The sequence below is a fragment of the Paramisgurnus dabryanus genome, chromosome 21 (assembly GCF_030506205.2).
Source record: "Paramisgurnus dabryanus chromosome 21, PD_genome_1.1, whole genome shotgun sequence".
NCBI lineage: Eukaryota > Metazoa > Chordata > Actinopteri > Cypriniformes > Cobitidae > Paramisgurnus > Paramisgurnus dabryanus.
In genome coordinates this window covers 8,006,967-8,026,845 of record NC_133357.1, presented here as the reverse complement: position 1 = coordinate 8,026,845, position 19,879 = coordinate 8,006,967, and the positions used below count along the sequence as shown (strand labels likewise).

Genomic DNA, 19,879 nt, shown 5'->3' with positions numbered 1-19,879 from the left:
AAGCAGCCAACTCCGCTATACTTTTCTCTCTCTCCCGCTCTGTTACCTGAAAACCGCAGCGCGAACTTTGGATCAGTCCATTTCTGACGAAATGATAGGGGTGTTTGGAATAGTCCATGTATTGGGAATATAGTTTCTACATTATTCATTAAATTAATATTATTCTTCACTCTTTCAGACCCCTCTATTTATGACTTTGTATGCAAAGAGGGAGTGATTGTGATGATTATTATTATTATAAGGGTTTGTTCAGTTCAGTAGTGTAGTAATTATTGTGTCAAAAACAGAAGTATAACAGTAAATAAAAATCGGTTCAGCATATCGGTTATCGGGCACATAAGCCTCCAAATATTTGTTATCGGCATCGGTTTGAAAAAATGAGTATCGGTCGATCTCTACTTTAATGGACCCCAACAGTTTACAGTTTCAACGCAGCTTTTAATGGATCTAAACAATCCCAAACGAGGAGTAGGATTATGGGGGTAATTTTAGGCCAATATTATTGAAAATGGACAGAGTAAAAGTCACAAATAGATATTACAACTTGTAAACACAAAACGCAATCTACAAATAGATTAAAAATCCACAAACACAGTCCTTGTGATCCGCAAATGTAAAACAAGATCTACGAATCGTCTTTGTGATCCACAAATATAAAGCATGATTTACAAAAAGAAATCAGTGACTTGTACTTGAAAACCAGAATTTGAATGAATGTAAAGTGACTTCTTTGCAGATGAATATCATTTTCTATTTGTAGATTGTGTCACATTTGTTTTCAGAATTCTGACACTATTGTTTCGCTTTGGTGACAAAATAATGCCATAATCGTTGAAAATGAAGAGACTACAATTTGTAAACACGAAACAAATCTGCAAATAGGTTCCAAATCTGCAAACAAACTCCTCATGATCCGCAAATGTAAAACGAGATCTACAAATATATAAAAATCCACGAACAGACTCTTCATGACATACAAATATAAAATGCGATTTACAAATAGATTTAAAATCCGCAAACCAACTCTTTATGATTCACAAATAGAAATCATCGACTTGTACTTGCCAAACAGAATATAAATGAATGCAAAGTTATTTGTCTGCGCATGAGGGTCATTATTTGTTTGTAGATTGTGTTGCATTTGTTTTCAGAATTTTGGCACAACTGTTTCGCTGTTTTCCATTAAAAAAATCTACAAATGCCCTCCTCACAATTTGCAAACAAACACAGTCTAACTTGTATTTTCCAACCATTGTAAAAAGACATTCTTACACATTCTGTGCAAAGTTCAGCATGCAAGTGTTGAATCTGTGTTTGCAGATCACAGGGCATTCACGAATCCTTCTGCACAAGTCTACAGATCTTTTTGGCACTATCTTTCCGCAGAGTTTGTCACTACGATCCACGCGTGTAGTCAGCCAATCAGGGGTATTGCTTCAAAGTAATGCCACGCCCCCTCAATAAGCTCTTTTCAAAATAAAAGCTGGGCTCACTGCCATTTACCGTTGCCGGTGTTACAGCGCTGAAAGGCGGCCAGACCGCGTTATCGATATTATATTAATGATATTAAAGCATTTATGTATAGCATGGCAAATATGTAGCATTAACGTGAACTAGAACAACCCCTCGTCTAAGTTATTATCAGTGCCTGACAATTCAGCCGAGGTCATTAAATCGTTAAAAACACTGCATGAAGCGGTTTTATCCTTAAAACATCAGTGTCTCTTCAACGAACATTTGCCGAGCGTCAGCGAGCCAGCTGGATGGAGTGGAGCTGCTAAGGTGACGCAGCTAAAATAAAGCAAGCGGGTGCAACGATAATATTGGATGTAACTTGTCGTAATTAACAAAAACATGAGCCTTATTTGACAGCAGCACTAATTGAACTATTTGACCATATGCATTTGATATACATACCGTGACCGGAATGCACTTACAAATCGCGCTGTTATTAGAAACATTTAACTGTTTCCAGACTGAGCATGGAGACAAACAAGCCGTTTATAGAAGCAGCTGCCTGTCAGCGTGTACGGAATGAAGTCAAAACGGTCTCGGTTTTTAGACCGGCAGTCTGCCTGTGCCATTCCACCCTAATCCGGACTGCAAATTACATGTTAATATTATATCCACCATTTACAATCCTTCCTTTAAGGTCTGTTCTGCTTTTAACAGCTCAAAGCTATTACTCTCTGTAGCTTTCGAGTCCGTTGTAGGCTACAGGTAAATTTTGCAGTTGTTTTAGTTAACTTTGCAGAGCATTTTATTGTCGGAAATGGTCCTGGGCTGGGTTTTCCTATAACGATTGAACTTAGCACTCAAGAGTGCTTTCTACAAGGTAAAACGATCGCTCGCAGCTGGGTTTTAAGTGCTACTAACGAGTCGCTATCCCTTTGTCAAGTGCTGAAATGTCACTTACTGAATGACTCGTAATTGTAGCAGAAGCTTGTTTAGGCTAATGATCTTCAGCCGATGTGCACTAATATTTTTTAAAATATTATTAATTATTTATCAATGACTTATTAAATGTTTTAATAATTTGTGCATCATGAAATATTCTTTTTTCATATTTAGTTAGGACTCGTCCCACTGCGCAATGCCTTCTGCATTTTATAATATAGTTTAGATTTTTCTTTTTATTTGTTGTTTATTATCTATGTTTATTTATTATTAAGGATTATTGCATTACCCAGTTGCGAGCGATCGTTATACGTGCATCTTTGGGAAACGCACGTAAATGAACAACGAATGTTCGTTAAGTAGCTCGTAGAAAGCGCTCTTAAGTGCTAAGTTTAATCGTTATCGGGAAACCCAGCCCTGTTCGTTTGGAATGTGACTGGCACACAGCTCTAGTCAGGACTGATTAGGCTATCCATTTATCAAGTATTGATTAATTATTTTCACTTAATCCCTTTTGCATTTTACAAAAAGTAGAATAGGCAGGCATATTCTGAATTTAATCAAAATTATGACTGTGGCGTTGAAGGAACCTTCCTTTAGTGATAAATAAATAAGTTATTTTGCTATTATTATCTAGCAAATATGACAGTTTTATACAAACTAAGTAGCCTATTTATTTATTTATTTATTGGCAAATGCAGAACAACAAGGAACATGTAGAACATAGGCGACACGCCTCTACCTTGCGATGAGAAGATTAATCATGGGGAACATAAGCTAAATGTAATTTTAAAATGTATTTAATTTAAAAACAAATTTAAACCGAAAGCGGATTGTTTATGCTTGTCAAATTTATGCTGGCTCGGTCAAAAAATTTCGTCAGGCAGTATTTGATATATGTATTTGTGTTCATGGAAAACAATATAGGCTATAGAAATTCGTGCTGAGTGACAGGAAAAAGACAACCGTGCTATTGGCACAAGAAAAAAAAGGGTCAATGAATACGAACAAATAAATCGAAAAAAAAATTAAGATATTGTTGATTCTGCATTTATCCAGCCCAGCATAAATTTGACAAGCATGTGCTTTCGTTTTAAAAATGACAGTTAAGCCTTTAATCATATAAGGGAGAAAGGCGTGTAGCCTACCTTTGCTTTCTCCTCATTGTTCTGCATTTGCCAATGAATAAGTCAGTCATATTTGTTATAAAAAAAATCAATGTATGCTACATAATAATAGAACTTGTTAATTTTTTACCAAAATAAGAAAAAGAAAGTCGGTAAAAATGTGCACCCAGCTAGACACTCAAAATGAGGGCCGGAGTGGGACTCGCTGACTATTAAAATAATATAATTAAATCCTCAGTAGCCATATCTGCTATAATGTTCTCTGCAGCCTTGAAAATTCATTGTATTTTTCTAATATATCATTTCCAATTCAGTGCAAATACAGTAGCCTAAACAATTATGATTTTGCCATAATTGTGCAACCCTATATTTTAATATTATTTAAGTAAACTTGTTAAAAAACTACTAAAAGGGAACAAATGTGTTTTCCCCTATATTTCTATAAAAAAATGTAGGTCTTGTAAATACGTATGGGGTTGCAATAGTTTGGAACCTACTGATATACAAAACTGGCTAATATGTCCTGACTGGAGCTGTGCGCGTCTGCGAAAAAAAAAAAACGAAATAGGCGTCAGCTCATTTAATGTCATTGTGCTTTCAGTTAACCTGTTTAGAACTAGAAGTGTGCGCCCTGCCCTCGACTTTAGGCGGTGCGTTCAAGTTCATATACAGCGTGCAGACAGCGTGCCCGAGCGCGAGGGGGAAAAGTCCGCGGGAGAAACTCAACAGCTTTAATGTACAAAAACCTTACGACAAACGAGAAACGTTCTAACAGAAGCCTTCAGTCAAGCAGGATTAAAAAGAGGATGAGAAACGTGCAAAATATACAATGTACAGTATATGCAGTTATGTCATTAATAACTACTGCTTTTAAAAGGACTTTTAAGTTATTGTTTTTGTTTCATTTTCAAAGTTTGATACATTGTGCATAATGACATACTTGGAAAAAGGGATAATTCAACAATAATTTATAATTGTATATCTTTTATTAATTTTATGAAATACATCAACTATATTTCAATGCACATTTAGGCCCTGAACAAAAAACAACTCGCGAGGGGAGGACTAGGGATTAACCCTTAATTAACTTTAAGGAATTAACTTTAGTGTTTAGAATTCAGTTAAAAACCAAAAAAAGAATTCTGTGTGCTTTTTGTTTAAAGTGCTTGTTTTTATTTAATGTATTTATTTATTCACTGGTGGTAGGGTTGGGGGACAATGAAGGGGAGGGGGGGAATAATTTGATGTAACGGGTGGAATAATTTTAACATGTCACCTGCAGTCCGGGTGAGGGTGGATTGCAGACTGCGGGTCTAAAAGCCAAGACTGTTTTGACTCGATTTGAGTGCCTAGCTCGATTTGAGTGTCTAGCTGGGTATGCGGTTTTATCTACTTCGTTTTTCTTATTTTACACTGTAAAAAATGTTTTGTGGCTTAGTAAATTTAACTAAATAAAATTAGTCAATTATATAAAAAATAGGTTAAAAGAAAAACTATTTTTGAGTAGAAAATAATGCAAAAATGTGAGTAATTCTAGATTAACACATTATTTAGTTAATTCCTAAATTTTATCATGTAAAATTTGTGAGAAGGAAATTAAATAATTATAAAAAAATAATAGGCTGTATTAACTTAAAAATATAGTGCATCATTTTTGCATCCACTTTTTAAAGTAAATTTTACATGGAATTTTTAGTAGGCCTAATTGCTTCTCCATGTAAAACTTACTTAAACATTGCAATTGCTTAAATTGCAAAGGCTTAAATTCAATGTAAAACTTACTTTTAAAAAGTGTATGTAAAAATGATGCACTGTATTTTTTTTTTTTTTTAGTAAATCCAGCGTATAATTTTTTTCATATTATTTTTATCAGTGTACTTAGTTTGTTTAAAACGGTCATATTTGTTATTAAAAATCATCAATATATGCTACGTAATAATAGCAAAATAACTTATTTATTTTTCACTAAAATAGGAAAGTTTCTTCATGCCACAGTCATAATTTTGGATAAATGCAGAATATGCGTGCCTATTCTACTTTTTGTAAAAAGCAAAAAGGATTAAGTGAAAATAATGAATCGATACTTGATAAATGGGTGACTTGTTCATTATTGTAGTATCAAGAAATGCATTACATTTTTTAAAAACAAAGCCCGCCTTTTAATCTTTCTGACTAGAGCTGTGCGCCAGGCAAATTCCAAACGAGCAGGGCTGGGTTTCCCAAAAGCATCGCTAAGTAGATCGTAAAAACAATCTTAAAATTCATCTTAGAATTATGGGCCGTTTCCCAAAAGCTTTGTAGCTTAAGTAGCACTCGAAAATCATCGTAGATCTACGAGTGCTCTGGAGTAATCGTTAATTTATAAGTGCATCGTAAGACAGCAGTGTTACAAGGTCACCTGCAGGACAACCAGCAAATTGCACTCCTGCAATAACGATAATGTAATGTTTTAAATGTAGGCTATATTTATTTATTGGGTTTTTTTTTCTTTGTTTATTTGTTTAAATTACTTTAATATAATATATTTAAAATTCAAACGAGAAATGAAATTTAAATGACTAAACATAAATTAATTAAGAAGGAAAACGTATTTGGTACAATTTTGGTAAAAGTTGGTACTAGCAAATTGATAAATGGTTCCTACCAATTGCTGCTATAATTCATCTAGGCTACAGTAAAAAAATATTTTTTTGAAGGGTATGGCATCTGATTAAAGAAACCAAATAAATATTTACGGTACAATGCAATAATCCTTAATAATAAATAAACATAGATAATAAACAACAAATAAAAAGAAAAATCTAAACTATATTATAAAATGCAGAAGGCATTGCGCAGTGGGACGAGTCCTAACTAAATATGAAAAAAGAATATTTCATGATGCACAAATTATTAAAACATTTAATAAGTCATTGATAAATAATTAATAATATTTTAAAAAATATTAGTGCACATCGGCTGAAGATCATTAGCCTAAACAAGCTTCTGCTACAATTACGAGTCATTCAGTAAGTGACATTTCAGCACTTGACAAAGGGATAGCGACTCGTTAGTAGCACTTAAAACCCAGCTGCGAGCGATCGTTTTACCTTGTAGAAAGCACTCTTGAGTGCTAAGTTCAATCGTTATAGGAAAACCCAGCCCAGGACCATTTCCGACAATAAAATGCTCTGCAAAGTTAACTAAAACAACTGCAAAATTTACCTGTAGCCTACAACGGACTCGAAAGCTACAGAGAGTAATAGCTTTGAGCTGTTAAAAGCAGAACAGACCTTAAAGGAAGGATTGTAAATGGTGGATATAATATTAACATGTAATTTGCAGTCCGGATTAGGGTGGAATGGCACAGGCAGACTGCCGGTCTAAAAACCGAGACCGTTTTGACTTCATTCCGTACACGCTGACAGGCAGCTGCTTCTATAAACGGCTTGTTTGTCTCCATGCTCAGTCTGGAAACAGTTAAATGTTTCTAATAACAGCGCGATTTGTAAGTGCATTCCGGTCACGGTATGTATATCAAATGCATATGGTCAAATAGTTCAATTAGTGCTGCTGTCAAATAAGGCTCATGTTTTTGTTAATTACGACAAGTTACATCCAATATTATCGTTGCACCCGCTTGCTTTATTTTAGCTGCGTCACCTTAGCAGCTCCACTCCATCCAGCTGGCTCGCTGACGCTCGGCAAATGTTCGTTGAAGAGACACTGATGTTTTAAGGATAAAACCGCTTCATGCAGTGTTTTTAACGATTTAATGACCTCGGCTGAATTGTCAGGCACTGATAATAACTTAGACGAGGGGTTGTTCTAGTTCACGTTAATGCTACATATTTGCCATGCTATACATAAATGCTTTAATATCATTAATATAATATCGATAACGCGGTCTGGCCGCCTTTCAGCGCTGTAACACCGGCAACGGTAAATGGCAGTGAGCCCAGCTTTTATTTTGAAAAGAGCTTATTGAGGGGGCGTGGCATTACTTTGAAGCAATACCCCTGATTGGCTGACTACACGCGTGGATCGTAGTGACAAACTCTGCGGAAAGATAGTGCCAAAAAGATCTGTAGACTTGTGCAGAAGGATTCGTGAATGCCCTGTGATCTGCAAACACAGATTCAACACTTGCATGCTGAACTTTGCACAGAATGTGTAAGAATGTCTTTTTACAATGGTTGGAAAATACAAGTTAGACTGTGTTTGTTTGCAAATTGTGAGGAGGGCATTTGTAGATTTTTTTAATGGAAAACAGCGAAACAGTTGTGCCAAAATTCTGAAAACAAATGCAACACAATCTACAAACAAATAATGACCCTCATGCGCAGACAAATAACTTTGCATTCATTTAAATTCTGTTTGGCAAGTACAAGTCGATGATTTCTATTTGTGAATCATAAAGAGTTGGTTTGCGGATTTTAAATCTATTTGTAAATCGCATTTTATATTTGTATGTCATGAAGAGTCTGTTCGTGGATTTTTATATATTTGTAGATCTCGTTTTACATTTGCGGATCATGAGGAGTTTGTTTGCAGATTTGGAACCTATTTGCAGATTTGTTTCGTGTTTACAAATTGTAGTCTCTTCATTTTCAACGATTATGGCATTATTTTGTCACCAAAGCGAAACAATAGTGTCAGAATTCTGAAAACAAATGTGACACAATCTACAAATAGAAAATGATATTCATCTGCAAAGAAGTCACTTTACATTCATTCAAATTCTGGTTTTCAAGTACAAGTCACTGATTTCTTTTTGTAAATCATGCTTTATATTTGTGGATCACAAAGACGATTCGTAGATCTTGTTTTACATTTGCGGATCACAAGGACTGTGTTTGTGGATTTTTAATCTATTTGTAGATTGCGTTTTGTGTTTACAAGTTGTAATATCTATTTGTGACTTTTACTCTGTCCATTTTCAATAATATTGGCCTAAAATTACCCCCATATAGGATCTAGCTAAATTATTGTCACTTTCAACAAGAAAAATAAGTACTTTTAAACCACAACTTCTCGTCTTGCACTAGACGTGTGACGCGCCAGCATGACCTTACGTATTGCATAAGCACATCAAAAGGTCACGCATTATGCAGCACTTTTAAGTTGGGGCAGCCCGCCAAACCCTACCGCCTTAGCAAAAAAGGCCCTCAAGTGCATCTTGGAGAATAGCATGGACTGTTGATGAGATATAATTGTTTAGCGCTCTTGCTCACTTAATTTATATATTATTTACATGCTAGTTACACTCCTTTAAGATAATGTAATTAATAGTGGGAAATAATCATTTTTTATCGTTCGCCAGACGTTTTACAACATCTGCTTTAGTTTGTGTTTATTAACCATTTAGTTTCACTTCATCACGTAGCTGTTCCTGTTAGAGGTAAAACATTTAATTCATTAATAATCTAGTATTCATGTTCATTTTCTGTCATAGTTTCTTCAAAATTAAGTTTAATTTGAGTGTTTTAAATAAAAATATTTTCATTTTCATCATAACGCGTACGATTAAACTGCATTCAAAATGTAAACTGTTGAGGTCCAATAATGTCTAATTTATTGAAAAAAAATCCTGGAATGCTTTCCTCAAAAATTACTTATTTTATTCTCAACTGAACAAAGAAAAACAAACAACCTGGTTGACATGGGGGTAAGTAAATCACCATGATTTCCTTTAATATGCGTGAGTCAGAGAGAGCAGTCGTCAAGTAAAGGGGGATTTTTAAACAGTGGGTTGCAATGACAATTCTTCATTGGTTTACTCGTTTAAATGACACAAGAAAAATTTTCTTACCTATTTTTGTTGAGCAAAATGACCTTAGAAAGTACGTTTGTGCTTAAAACAAGGAATTGTTTTACATTTTTCTTGAATTTTGAGTTCAAAGTTTTTTTCTTGCCTCATTGGCAGATTGTTTTTGCTTGTTTTGAGCACACATTCACTTAAATGTATGTTTTTGGTCTAAGGTTTTTCTTAGGTAATATTGCTCATCATGAAAATACATTTTAATTTAAGAATTTTTTGATATTTGTACTTAAAAACAAGACAAAAACACTAAGTAAAAAAGTCATTTTTTGCTGTGTAAGCCTCTTTAAAATGCTAATTTCACAACTAAGATAGACAATACCCGTCTAGATGGGTCCTGAATTGAAAAAGGTTTGTGACAGCTGTTTTTAACCACACTTCCACATTATTATTTCCTTCTGCATTATATATTCAAAATATTTAAATTATTACAGAAGTACTGGGATAATAGTTTACAGTTTACATATAAATAAATGTCTATGGTCGAGGGCAAACACTTTTTCATCCAGTAATAAAGCATTAGGGAGTGATTGAATGTTTCAGATTTATAAAAAAATTATTCAAACCAATTAAACGTTTTTAAAGAGATTGCTGCAATACATTTTTTGTCAGAATCTCTAGCAAAGGATGTTATTTTGTTCAGTTGGCATTCAGAAATCATCTGAAATGAAAAAAAGATCATGATTCTCATTTTTCCTAGAACCGTGTAGCCCTAAATGTCACGCATTTCTATCTGGAGAATGATATTCAATGCCTAGATCACTGATTGATGACAATTGCAATAACAGATGATGTATTAGTAAATTTGATCTCTTTTAATCTCATGTAGAAAGTCTCCTGTATAGCTCTGTGGTAGATCTTTGCGTTAGTGGCACAAAATGTTATAGGTTCGAAACCAGGAAACACACAATAATTAAATGCATACCTTTTTACGCACTGTAATTCAATTTGGATAAAGCGTAAATGCATAAATGTAAAATCCCAAAAAGTGCAAAACTATCAAAAGCTTCAATAAGGATTTACGTGAACTGTTAATTATAATAATACATAATATTTCACTTTAAAAATGCAAAACACGTTGTAATGCATGACACTCGACAACCATGAGGAAAACAAATACAGAAATACCAAGGAAGAAACATACGGAGACAAAAGAACACAAAATCAACACAATGTGACAGGAAGTAAGTAAAGTCCAAAAGAATCCTGAAGAGATGAAACATCATAAAGATGCTGGAGAAGAACGCCTCCATAAATACACACTGACCTAAGTGTTTACTTGACATTGTTTCGTGTTGTCTTAAGATATTTTTAGTGCAAATATAATAACGTGCATGGAAACATGAAATAACCCTTAACAAATGTGACGCACAACGGGAGAAACCTTGAACAACACTCGTTTGATTTTCGTTTAATGAAAGCTCTGTGTAGGTTTAGAAAGGGAAAAATATCCTGAATGATAGTATTCATATAACATGTGCTGTATATTATAATTATATTTACTGTCTTCAGAATGTATGTGTGAGGTACAGACACTCTTTCATTATCATTCAAGTCTTAATCGCAGGTTTGCAGATGCGGCATGTTAATACAAGTTTCATTGACCTCAAAAAATAAAACCAAACACCACACAAAAGACAGAAAATCTCTCCAGTTGCTTATGGAAAAATGAACCCTGTTATCTGTCAGAAAATCCTTAAACGGTTTAATCTATGAGCATCAATCAAGTCATTCATAACAGCTTCACAGAAAATCAGGCCTTTATGTTTCACGCCCCCATGAGAAACCAAAACGAAAACTTTTATAGATGTCCATATGATGAATAGCATCTGGTCACACACCGAACATATATTACATATAGATTTGTTGAGATGTTTACCTGAAAAAGCCCTTACAGCCCTCGCAGGTCATGGCATTAAAGTGAAATCCGGTAGCTTTATCTCCACAAACGCCGCAGATCCGCGGAGCGTTGCGGTCGAACTCATCCTGACCGGTTACCGACGTGCTCACGGACATGGGATCCATTACTGAAAACACAAGAACACAAGTGAAAATCAGGCAGAAACAAACTCAAGTCCTGCGAGTCTGATACCTGATCTAGTAAAACATCACACATATGCTAAACTCTTCTGATGAATCATCGACAGCGACGAGAGCCGTGATTGGATGGGCGATTTGTGTCGCACCAATCAAGGATTAAGTAACCGCATGTATGTATGAAAGGATTATCGTGTGTTTATGAATCATTTACAAAGGTTTACATATGTAGCATGAAAAGAGACCGAGAGAAAGAGCATGAATAAAAACATTAGCCCAGCAGGATATACCGAAACGATCGGAATATCGCAAATGTGTCCAATCTTATTTTATAGTCTCTATTGCAGTGGATCCCAACATGGTGTCCGCAGGTGCCTGGATAAAGCTGTCCATCTGTCATTCACCCCTAGATTAATTTACACCTGGACTAGAAGTGTGTGCGTGTGTGTCTGTGTGTGTGTGCATGCATGTGTGTACAGGAATAATGAATGTTGCAGTGCATAAAGATGCAATAACAGAAAAGCACCGTCAAAGGTCAAAGGTCACATGATGAATAACAGGTAAGAAACAAAATCTGGATAGACACAGCTGTGTGAAAGCAGTCAGATTGTCTTTCTGTGAATAGTAACCAGCGACAGTCACGTGTTTGTGTGTGCATGTGCGTGTGTGTTTGTGCATGTATGTGTGTGTGTTCACCGAGCCACCATGATCTTCCCGGAATCAATCTGTTTGTTTTCCCACATTGAGTGGATGGGAGAAAACAAACAGCAACAATGAAACCGATTGATCAGCCCTCCTGTACAAACACCTCAGGACACACATCATGTGCTGTACATGTGAACGATGGATATAAATGTATTTGTCACTTCACCTTTTAATGTTTAATTGTGTTCTGTACACACACAGTTCAGTAATTTATCTGACAACCGCATTATACAACCAAATTAACTACCGCAAAATGCAACCATATCTACACAAACTCTGCAGAGTGTGTCCACATGGGCGGATTGGCAATCTGGCAAATCAAAATTAAAGGCGGCGGGAGTTTCTGTTCACAGAAGCCGCCGTGAACGACTCCCAGCCAATTGAATTACACGGGCGAGTAAGAATTTTAACCAAATCAAAAGAAAGAAGTCGGTGTTTAAGACAAACGCGAATTCCAGCCAATCACATTACAGAGCTGAGCAGGATTCCAACCAATAATATAAAAGAATGTGTGAGTTTCTGTTCAGTAAGTTTGAGCTCTTTAAATGCATTGTTTCAAAGCTGCATTACAGAAAATGCATCCTTATATTAAAAAATACAGACAATTAGCAAATCAAGGGATGCAAACTACTTAAGTTTAGGTGATTTTTGCTGTTTAAAAAAAAAAAAAAATGAAATCAATTATTTGTTAGGTAAACACTATTGCTGCTGCAGTAACTGGCAGTCAAGCAAATAGAAACAACAGATGTGTATACAGTATAAGATAAAGCATAAATGTATATATATTGTGAATTAAATTAGGATGGAAAAATTCACGGGCATTCAGGGCAGAACAGAAATTACATTTTGGGCTAAATTTGTGTTAATAAGATTTTATAAATCTTAGTAAGGCTACTACCGTTTTTTTGTTTGATTATTTATGTTTTCTTTGAAAAGAGATTTTATGAGTATGTTTCATTTTGTTTAGACAAAAATAGTTTCGATTTTGGACAGTATATCCATAAATAGACCTGTGTTTCCTTCCACTCACACCTTTGGTTACCTGGTTTTTCTGGTAGCTTTTAGTAAATTTATTTGTTTTTGAAAATGATTTATAAACTTAAACAGAGTTCTTCACCTTCATATCTGACACAGAAACACAACAGATTCAAAAGCTCAGGTTTCACCTTGTATTATGTCATGTTTGAAGATGTCATCGGCAGAGAGTTAAACGCATTATTTTATAATAAATTAGATTTCCTAAAAATATAATATAGCATTTATGTTGGGTCGGTTGTGAGAAGGTTGTGGTGGGCCGCTTTGGGTGAAAGTCCAGACAAGTGTTTGGTCCCGGTCTCTTTTGAAAAATGAAATGCATGTATCTATGTTTTATTGTGATTTTGTTTTGTGTTTCTCTTATTTTTACATTTTTTTCTCTTATATACTGTTTATTTTTTCATTTCTATGTAAAACACTCTCTCTGTGTATGAAATGTGCTATACAAATAAACTTGCCTTGCATAGAAGAGGAAAAAATCTTCTGTATGCACGGTGCAGAAAATGACAGCATTAGCATTTTCTGACAAGTGTTGCCAGACCCTTAAACAAGAAAAATCCAATAATAAACCAGAATAATCCAAATGCTTTACCTCAAAGATCAAAATATTGCTACATTTATACTTTAATAACACCAAAAGCTAAGGCAAAACCCATAAACTGTTAACAGTGGTATGCAAGAACAAAAAACAAGGACCTGGCAGCACTGCAAGACAGCACTCTGTGGAACAGCTTCACAAATGCGTACAACGCCAAGACGGAGGTTTATTGCAAAACAACGCTGTAATATTATTTTAGTCAAAGCTGTGAATGGCAATGTTGCTATAGTTATCTCTGTGTCAATCATTGCATTTTCGGGAGTTAGTCTTGTACAGACATGGAACGATCATTTAGGGGATTCACTCCCGCAATGCGTCTGTCACTCCCGAGTGTTTGCAGTGTTTACGAGGCCAGTATGAGCATCTTCTTGTTGCTGTGAGTTTCATCTGACAGTGAACACAGCTGTTAAACACAGCTCATATTTTGCACACACACAATGACTATGAGCTTGTTGACATCACAATTCAATAAATGTTCTTCAGCTACTGAGTGAATCCATAAATGAAATTATAAAGTAAAAACTAAGATAAACAAAAAGAAAATAATCTGAAGAAGATCAGGAAACTAAGGCCGCATTAACACTGCCTGTTCAAAGTGACTCAATTCACATGTGGCACAGATCGGATATGACCCACGGATGAATGTGAACGGACAGATCGGATATTCCCATGTCAAGATCATTAAAAATGTGACGCTGGCAAATAACATCAACCCAGGTGGACACCACCCGTGATCACATGACTCATCTTAGCAGCGCAATGGAGGACAACAGCTCCACTTAGTGCTGTATAATGTTGAAGTTTTATACCTTGTATATTCATCTATAATCATTTTGTCTGTGTCCATTGCATTAGTGTTGGACGATATGCCCCGATCGTCCTATCGTCAGACGGTGAGATCACAGATTGGTGATTCTCGCGAAATAAAACTTATGAGGTGTCATGAAACATTTTGATAAAAAAGTAAATGCTTTCAAAATAAGCAGCATACAATTACAAACATCTCTTCATTTACTATTTTGCACATGATTTCAAATGACAAACCAATTTTGTTGTTTTTCCACATTTAATGAGGAAATTGTCATAACCGCAACGTGTCCATGACTGGATTTGGGTTATGTGACATGGAAATATTTATAATAAAAAAATAAAAAAAATAAAAAGCTTCAGTGCATGTTATACTATAAACATTTACAGTAAAGAAACATGTGGTATTTGGTGATCATTGGTAAATTTAGGGACAATAATAAATAATATAAATGTGTCCAAGACCAATTTTCTCATCCTCCGCAACAATTTTCACTCATTGTTTAAGCCCTCAAGGAACTAACATTTTCAAAAAATTAGTTGGAAGGGACATAATTGACTGTGACACTCAAGATGGCTACCAGGTAAGCAGTACTTATTTTTTCTCTCCTGATAAAAGTTAAACTTTTGTTTGGTCTCATTACCGAAACATGAGTTTGTAAATGCATATATTTAATGTAATATCATGTTGCGGTAATGATAATTTTTGATAATGATAATTCTAGAGCTGGGGTAAATGACTATTTATTAAACAATTAATCTGTAGACTATTTTTCTGATTAGTCGACTAATCTAACGACTAATTGGACGATTAATCTAATGATTCGTTTCTGTTGCTTGATTAATAAAAACCATAATGTATCTCAAATAAATGGCAAAAACATTCTTAATTATATACTTTAAAGCATGTATCAGTGATTTCAGGCCAGGGGGTGGCCAAAGCTACTTTAGGGGGTCCATAGTCCATGAAAGAAAATGAAATTTTTTAAATCCTCTAAAAATAATGGTTTTAGTAAGAAATCTTATATGTGCAATAAATAGGCTTCAAGGGCTTTTAAAAAATTCTGATGCTGGACACCCGGGGGGAGGGGGAAATAGTTTACTCATTTATTTATTTGTACATTTTTTTTTACTCAAACCACTTGATGTGCGAAGAAGAGTCCGAGTCATGTGCATTACAAGTTAAGATGCTAGTCCATGCTGAGCACATTCAGGTACGAGCAAGAGTCCATGTGCGGGCGAGAAGGAATCCGCGCACGTTACAAGCCATCTTGTGCAAAGTGAAGCCCACAAACCCTTTCATGCGAGGAAAAGCACACACTGCGCATGGTAATGTCAAACTATAATGATAATAATGATAACAACTGTCACCAACTATCGACATGAAAGCCCACAATTCCCCATATGTCTTATGATCGTTGATACACGATAGTATCGTCTGTCGGCACAACCCTACATTGCATACTGCAACATTTTACGTTCTCTGTGGTTTAAGCTTTTCCGGGTTAGTATGCCTACCTTGAAATGTTTTGCCAAGTGTTTAGTATAAATGCAGACATCGGATACAAGTCGCTTTTAAAAGATGATGTAAGCAGACACAGGCAACAAATCGGAATTGGGCATCAAGATTTCAGTGTAAATCCAGCCTAATAGAAACTTAAAGACAAAACCATCATTTATGTGTGACGCTGGACCACAAAACAAGTTTTAGGGGTGGTTTCTCAGACAGGGATTTGCTTAAGCCAGGACGAGCCTTAGTTTAATTAGGAAATATAACTTGTTTGAACGAACATGCCTTACTAAAACATTACTTGGGTGCATTTTAAGGCAAAACAAAGGGCACTGATGTATTTTTAAGATATGACAGTGCAAGTTGTTTTCAGTTTGGACAGCTCTTACATTTATTTTAGTCTAGGACTAGTCTAACCCCCATCCAGGAAACGCCCCTTAAAGTTCAATTATTTTTAAACCATCTGAAAGCTTTCCACTGATGTATGGCTTGTTAGGATTGGATAATATTTGGCCGAGATAACCATTTGGGAATCTGAAAATTGAGGGTGCAAAAAATCAAAATATTGAGAAAATGTATTTAAATTTATTTAAAAAGTCCTTAGCCACACATATTACTAATGATAAGATACATATTTATTTGTGGCATAAAAGAAAAAATTGAATGTATTTTTGGCTATTGCTACAAATATACTTGTGCTACTTATGATTGGTTTTGTAGTCCAGGGTCATAAATGGATATAACCTGATCAGCATATCATCTCACAATATCAATATCTTGATTATGAGTGTTAGACTTCAGATGAATTAAAGTTACAGAGATAATTCTTCAATATTGTGTTACACAATCTGTTCACAAACACTACTCGCTCATCTCCACAGTATTTACAAAACAACAGGAGTGTTTGTGTAGGCAGAAAAACAGCAGCCGTGCACAGTAAACATTCGCAAAGTAAATGTGCATTGAAGAAACAGAGAACACCCCCATCAAACGGAGTAAATATATTGTTTACTTAAACCTAACTACTTTGCATGTGCTTCTTCCTCAAGTTTTTAATGTCGCTTCAGCATTTTTGATCGGACACCGACACACCAGAAAGCGTCAGTCAGCATTCATGTTCAACACAGGAGGAACGGCAGCTGTTTCATGGAGAAGCCGTCCCTATCAGCGGACGCTATCATCGTAACTCAAATCCAGTTGAAACAGAGCTGAACTTTACAAAACTGATCTGAGATCAGAAACCATCGCTTCCCTCAGCTGGAATTCTGAAAGGGTGGCGTCTCTCCCACAACACCAGAGGCATTTTTCCGGGGTCCGAATGGCTAAGCTGAATACTTACCGAACGCTGTCCATGGAGGGAGAAGGTGCAGCGAAACAAACGTTTCCAAAAGCAGGACTTGACCCAGATCTGCACATCAGACGCTGAACTTTAGACCTTGTTTTAGCATTGGCTAGAAAAAGAACAGGCCTCTGGTAACTGGCAGACAGACAACAGTAAGTCGGAGAGAAAGAGAGAGAGAGCTTGCAGTGGAACAGGGGGCCCTGAATCCCGTCAGAGGGGCCCGTTTAGGGAGGGAACGGCACGGGCGGAGCTGAGTCCAGTTACACTTTCGCTCTGAGTAATGAGACTCATCGAGTGAACACTTGAGGAAATGATCGTGTATTGATTAACACTTTAAACACAAGATCGGATGAGACAGATTTGCGGTCTGGAGGAGGATTATCGCTACGGCTGGGCGATATTGACCAAAATTCATCTCTCATATCAAATGTCACAATCACTTTTATTAAAACAGCGTATGATGCAAATACAATTCAAAGACATGGTTTCACTTAGGGCTGTACGATTGTGTGGGGAAACTGACATTGAAATGTTTTGTTTTCCTCCGATGTGGGAAATACTGGTTGACTTTACCAGATTACTTGAAAAGTTCTGTCTGAGAGAAATTAACTTCTGCCAAGCATTTCTTGTATAGCTTTACTGATTTTAACAGAGAATTTATGATTGGCCTCTGACGTTTAAAATATACGTTTTATATACTGCAACATGGCAAAGGCATCCAAAATATACTAGTCAATATTTAAAGTGGATCAAAAAGTTAATCAAAGTTGCCCTAAGACAAAAAAAACGATATTGGATATTGAATTTAAGACAACTTATATAGATGTCACCTTGGCTACGGCAGTTTATTGGACCGAATGCGTCAACTAGAGCTGCCATCTTGAAACAGGGAACCCTGCATCAGCGTCATTGTAGGCAATGGTGTAACGGAAATTAAATCACCATAAATCATCACAAATGCAATTTTCTTGGTTTTCTTTTGGTTCGTTTCAACAGTCAGACATGTATTTAGCATTGAGTCTAGAAAAAATTTAAGTTTTGATATTAGGAAAATCTACTTTTTCTAACTACAATGCATAGTGCTAGTAGGCCTAACATCCACACGCAGCACAAAAGTCTGGCATCGTCCATAAATTCGAAGTACAGGCGGAGATAGCAGCTTTACCTAGCTACTTCCTATGACAAGACCCCTGTTCCAAGATGGCGGCGGTTTTGACGCATGCTTATGCTTCGTTCCAGAGCCCATCCAAACCAGTGGGATGTGGGACTTATCCTACCTCCAACTAGGAAAAGTGCACTGTCGAAGTTAAACCTCCTACCGGCGAACTTGGGGGAGTTCGACTTAGCCCGACCTCGCAAAATAAAGTCAGAGGACAATGGCGGCGCCCATGGAGTCTCGCGTCGTGAGAGATAAAGCTTCAACGAATAGGCTATAAACTGTAATACTATGCTTTTTGGGTTGTTTTAGACACTGTAATTTTAACACAACTTGTTTTTTATATTATGGGTGAAATTATATCGTTATTATCTGAAGCTTAGCACGGCGGTCGTCCATGTTTTCGGTTTACGTTCCACTTCAATTGCCTGGAACGCTTTGAAGTTGGTTTGGATGGGCTCTGGAACGCAACATTAGAACCCCAAGGCGACATCTAGTGTATGCAAATGCAAGGTAAAAATAAAGCCTTTAAATTTTAATATGCTTTTAAAAATATATAATATTTTCATAATGTATATTAAATGTAAACATCAAATCAATCACATGACTTAATGATTTAATGAATTTTGTATAAACACAGCTCATACCTTGGAGAGACGGTATCACAGAACATTTTAGTGGTTTTGAAACCTTGACTGTTTAAAACTTCGGTATACCTTGAAACCGGTAACCGGCACATTCCTAGTCATGACCACAACCTTCTTAAAACTGATGCTATTAATCCGAGCACATCTTTAAGCCCGGATGCTCTGAAATTTCCTGCGTGCCAGGGAGCGGGAACAACACACTCTCTGGTTTTAACCCCCTGCGCGCTAACAAACTCTCTAGTGCAAGGAAATGTCAGAGCCACACATATTACAAGCTTATGTGCGAGTCTGAGTCATGCCATTACAAGTTGAAGTGCTAGGAGGACTCCATGCTGCGTGCATTCAGGTCCGAGCAAGAGTCCAAGACGCGTACATTACAAGTCCAGGTGCGGGCGAGAAGGAATCCATGCACGTTACATGCCATTGTGTGCAAAGTGAAGCCCACAAACCCTCTCATGTGAAGAAAAGCATGCAATGTGCATGTTAATGTGGTAATAATAATAATAATGATGATAATAATAATAATAATAATAATAATAATAATAATAATAATAATAATAATAACTATCTCCAACTATCGACATGAAAGCCAATATGTCTGACGATCGCCAATACAACATAGTATCGTCTATTGGCACAACCCTAATTGTGCTGGCCTAGTTTTAACTCCTGTTTAAAAATATACAGCTTAGGGCTGCATAACGATTAATCGCAACTA

At 36.0% G+C, this 19,879-nt stretch overlaps 1 protein-coding gene across 9 annotated transcripts in view; it reads right to left on the bottom strand.

Annotated features, from left to right (window-relative positions):
• The window catches only part of vdra (vitamin D receptor a), a 70,459-nt gene that overhangs the window by 19,629 nt on the left and 30,951 nt on the right, over nt 1–19,879 (bottom strand). For all 9 annotated transcript variants that reach the window (XR_010532638.1, XR_010532639.1, XR_010532642.1 and 6 more), the window contains one exon: nt 11,204–11,351. Coding sequence is in view for 2 of the 9 variants with exons in the window: in XM_065269026.1 (XP_065125098.1) it covers nt 11,204–11,349 (146 nt within the window). In the remaining 7 variants the exon portion in view is untranslated. The remainder of the gene's footprint in view (nt 1–11,203; nt 11,352–19,879) is intronic.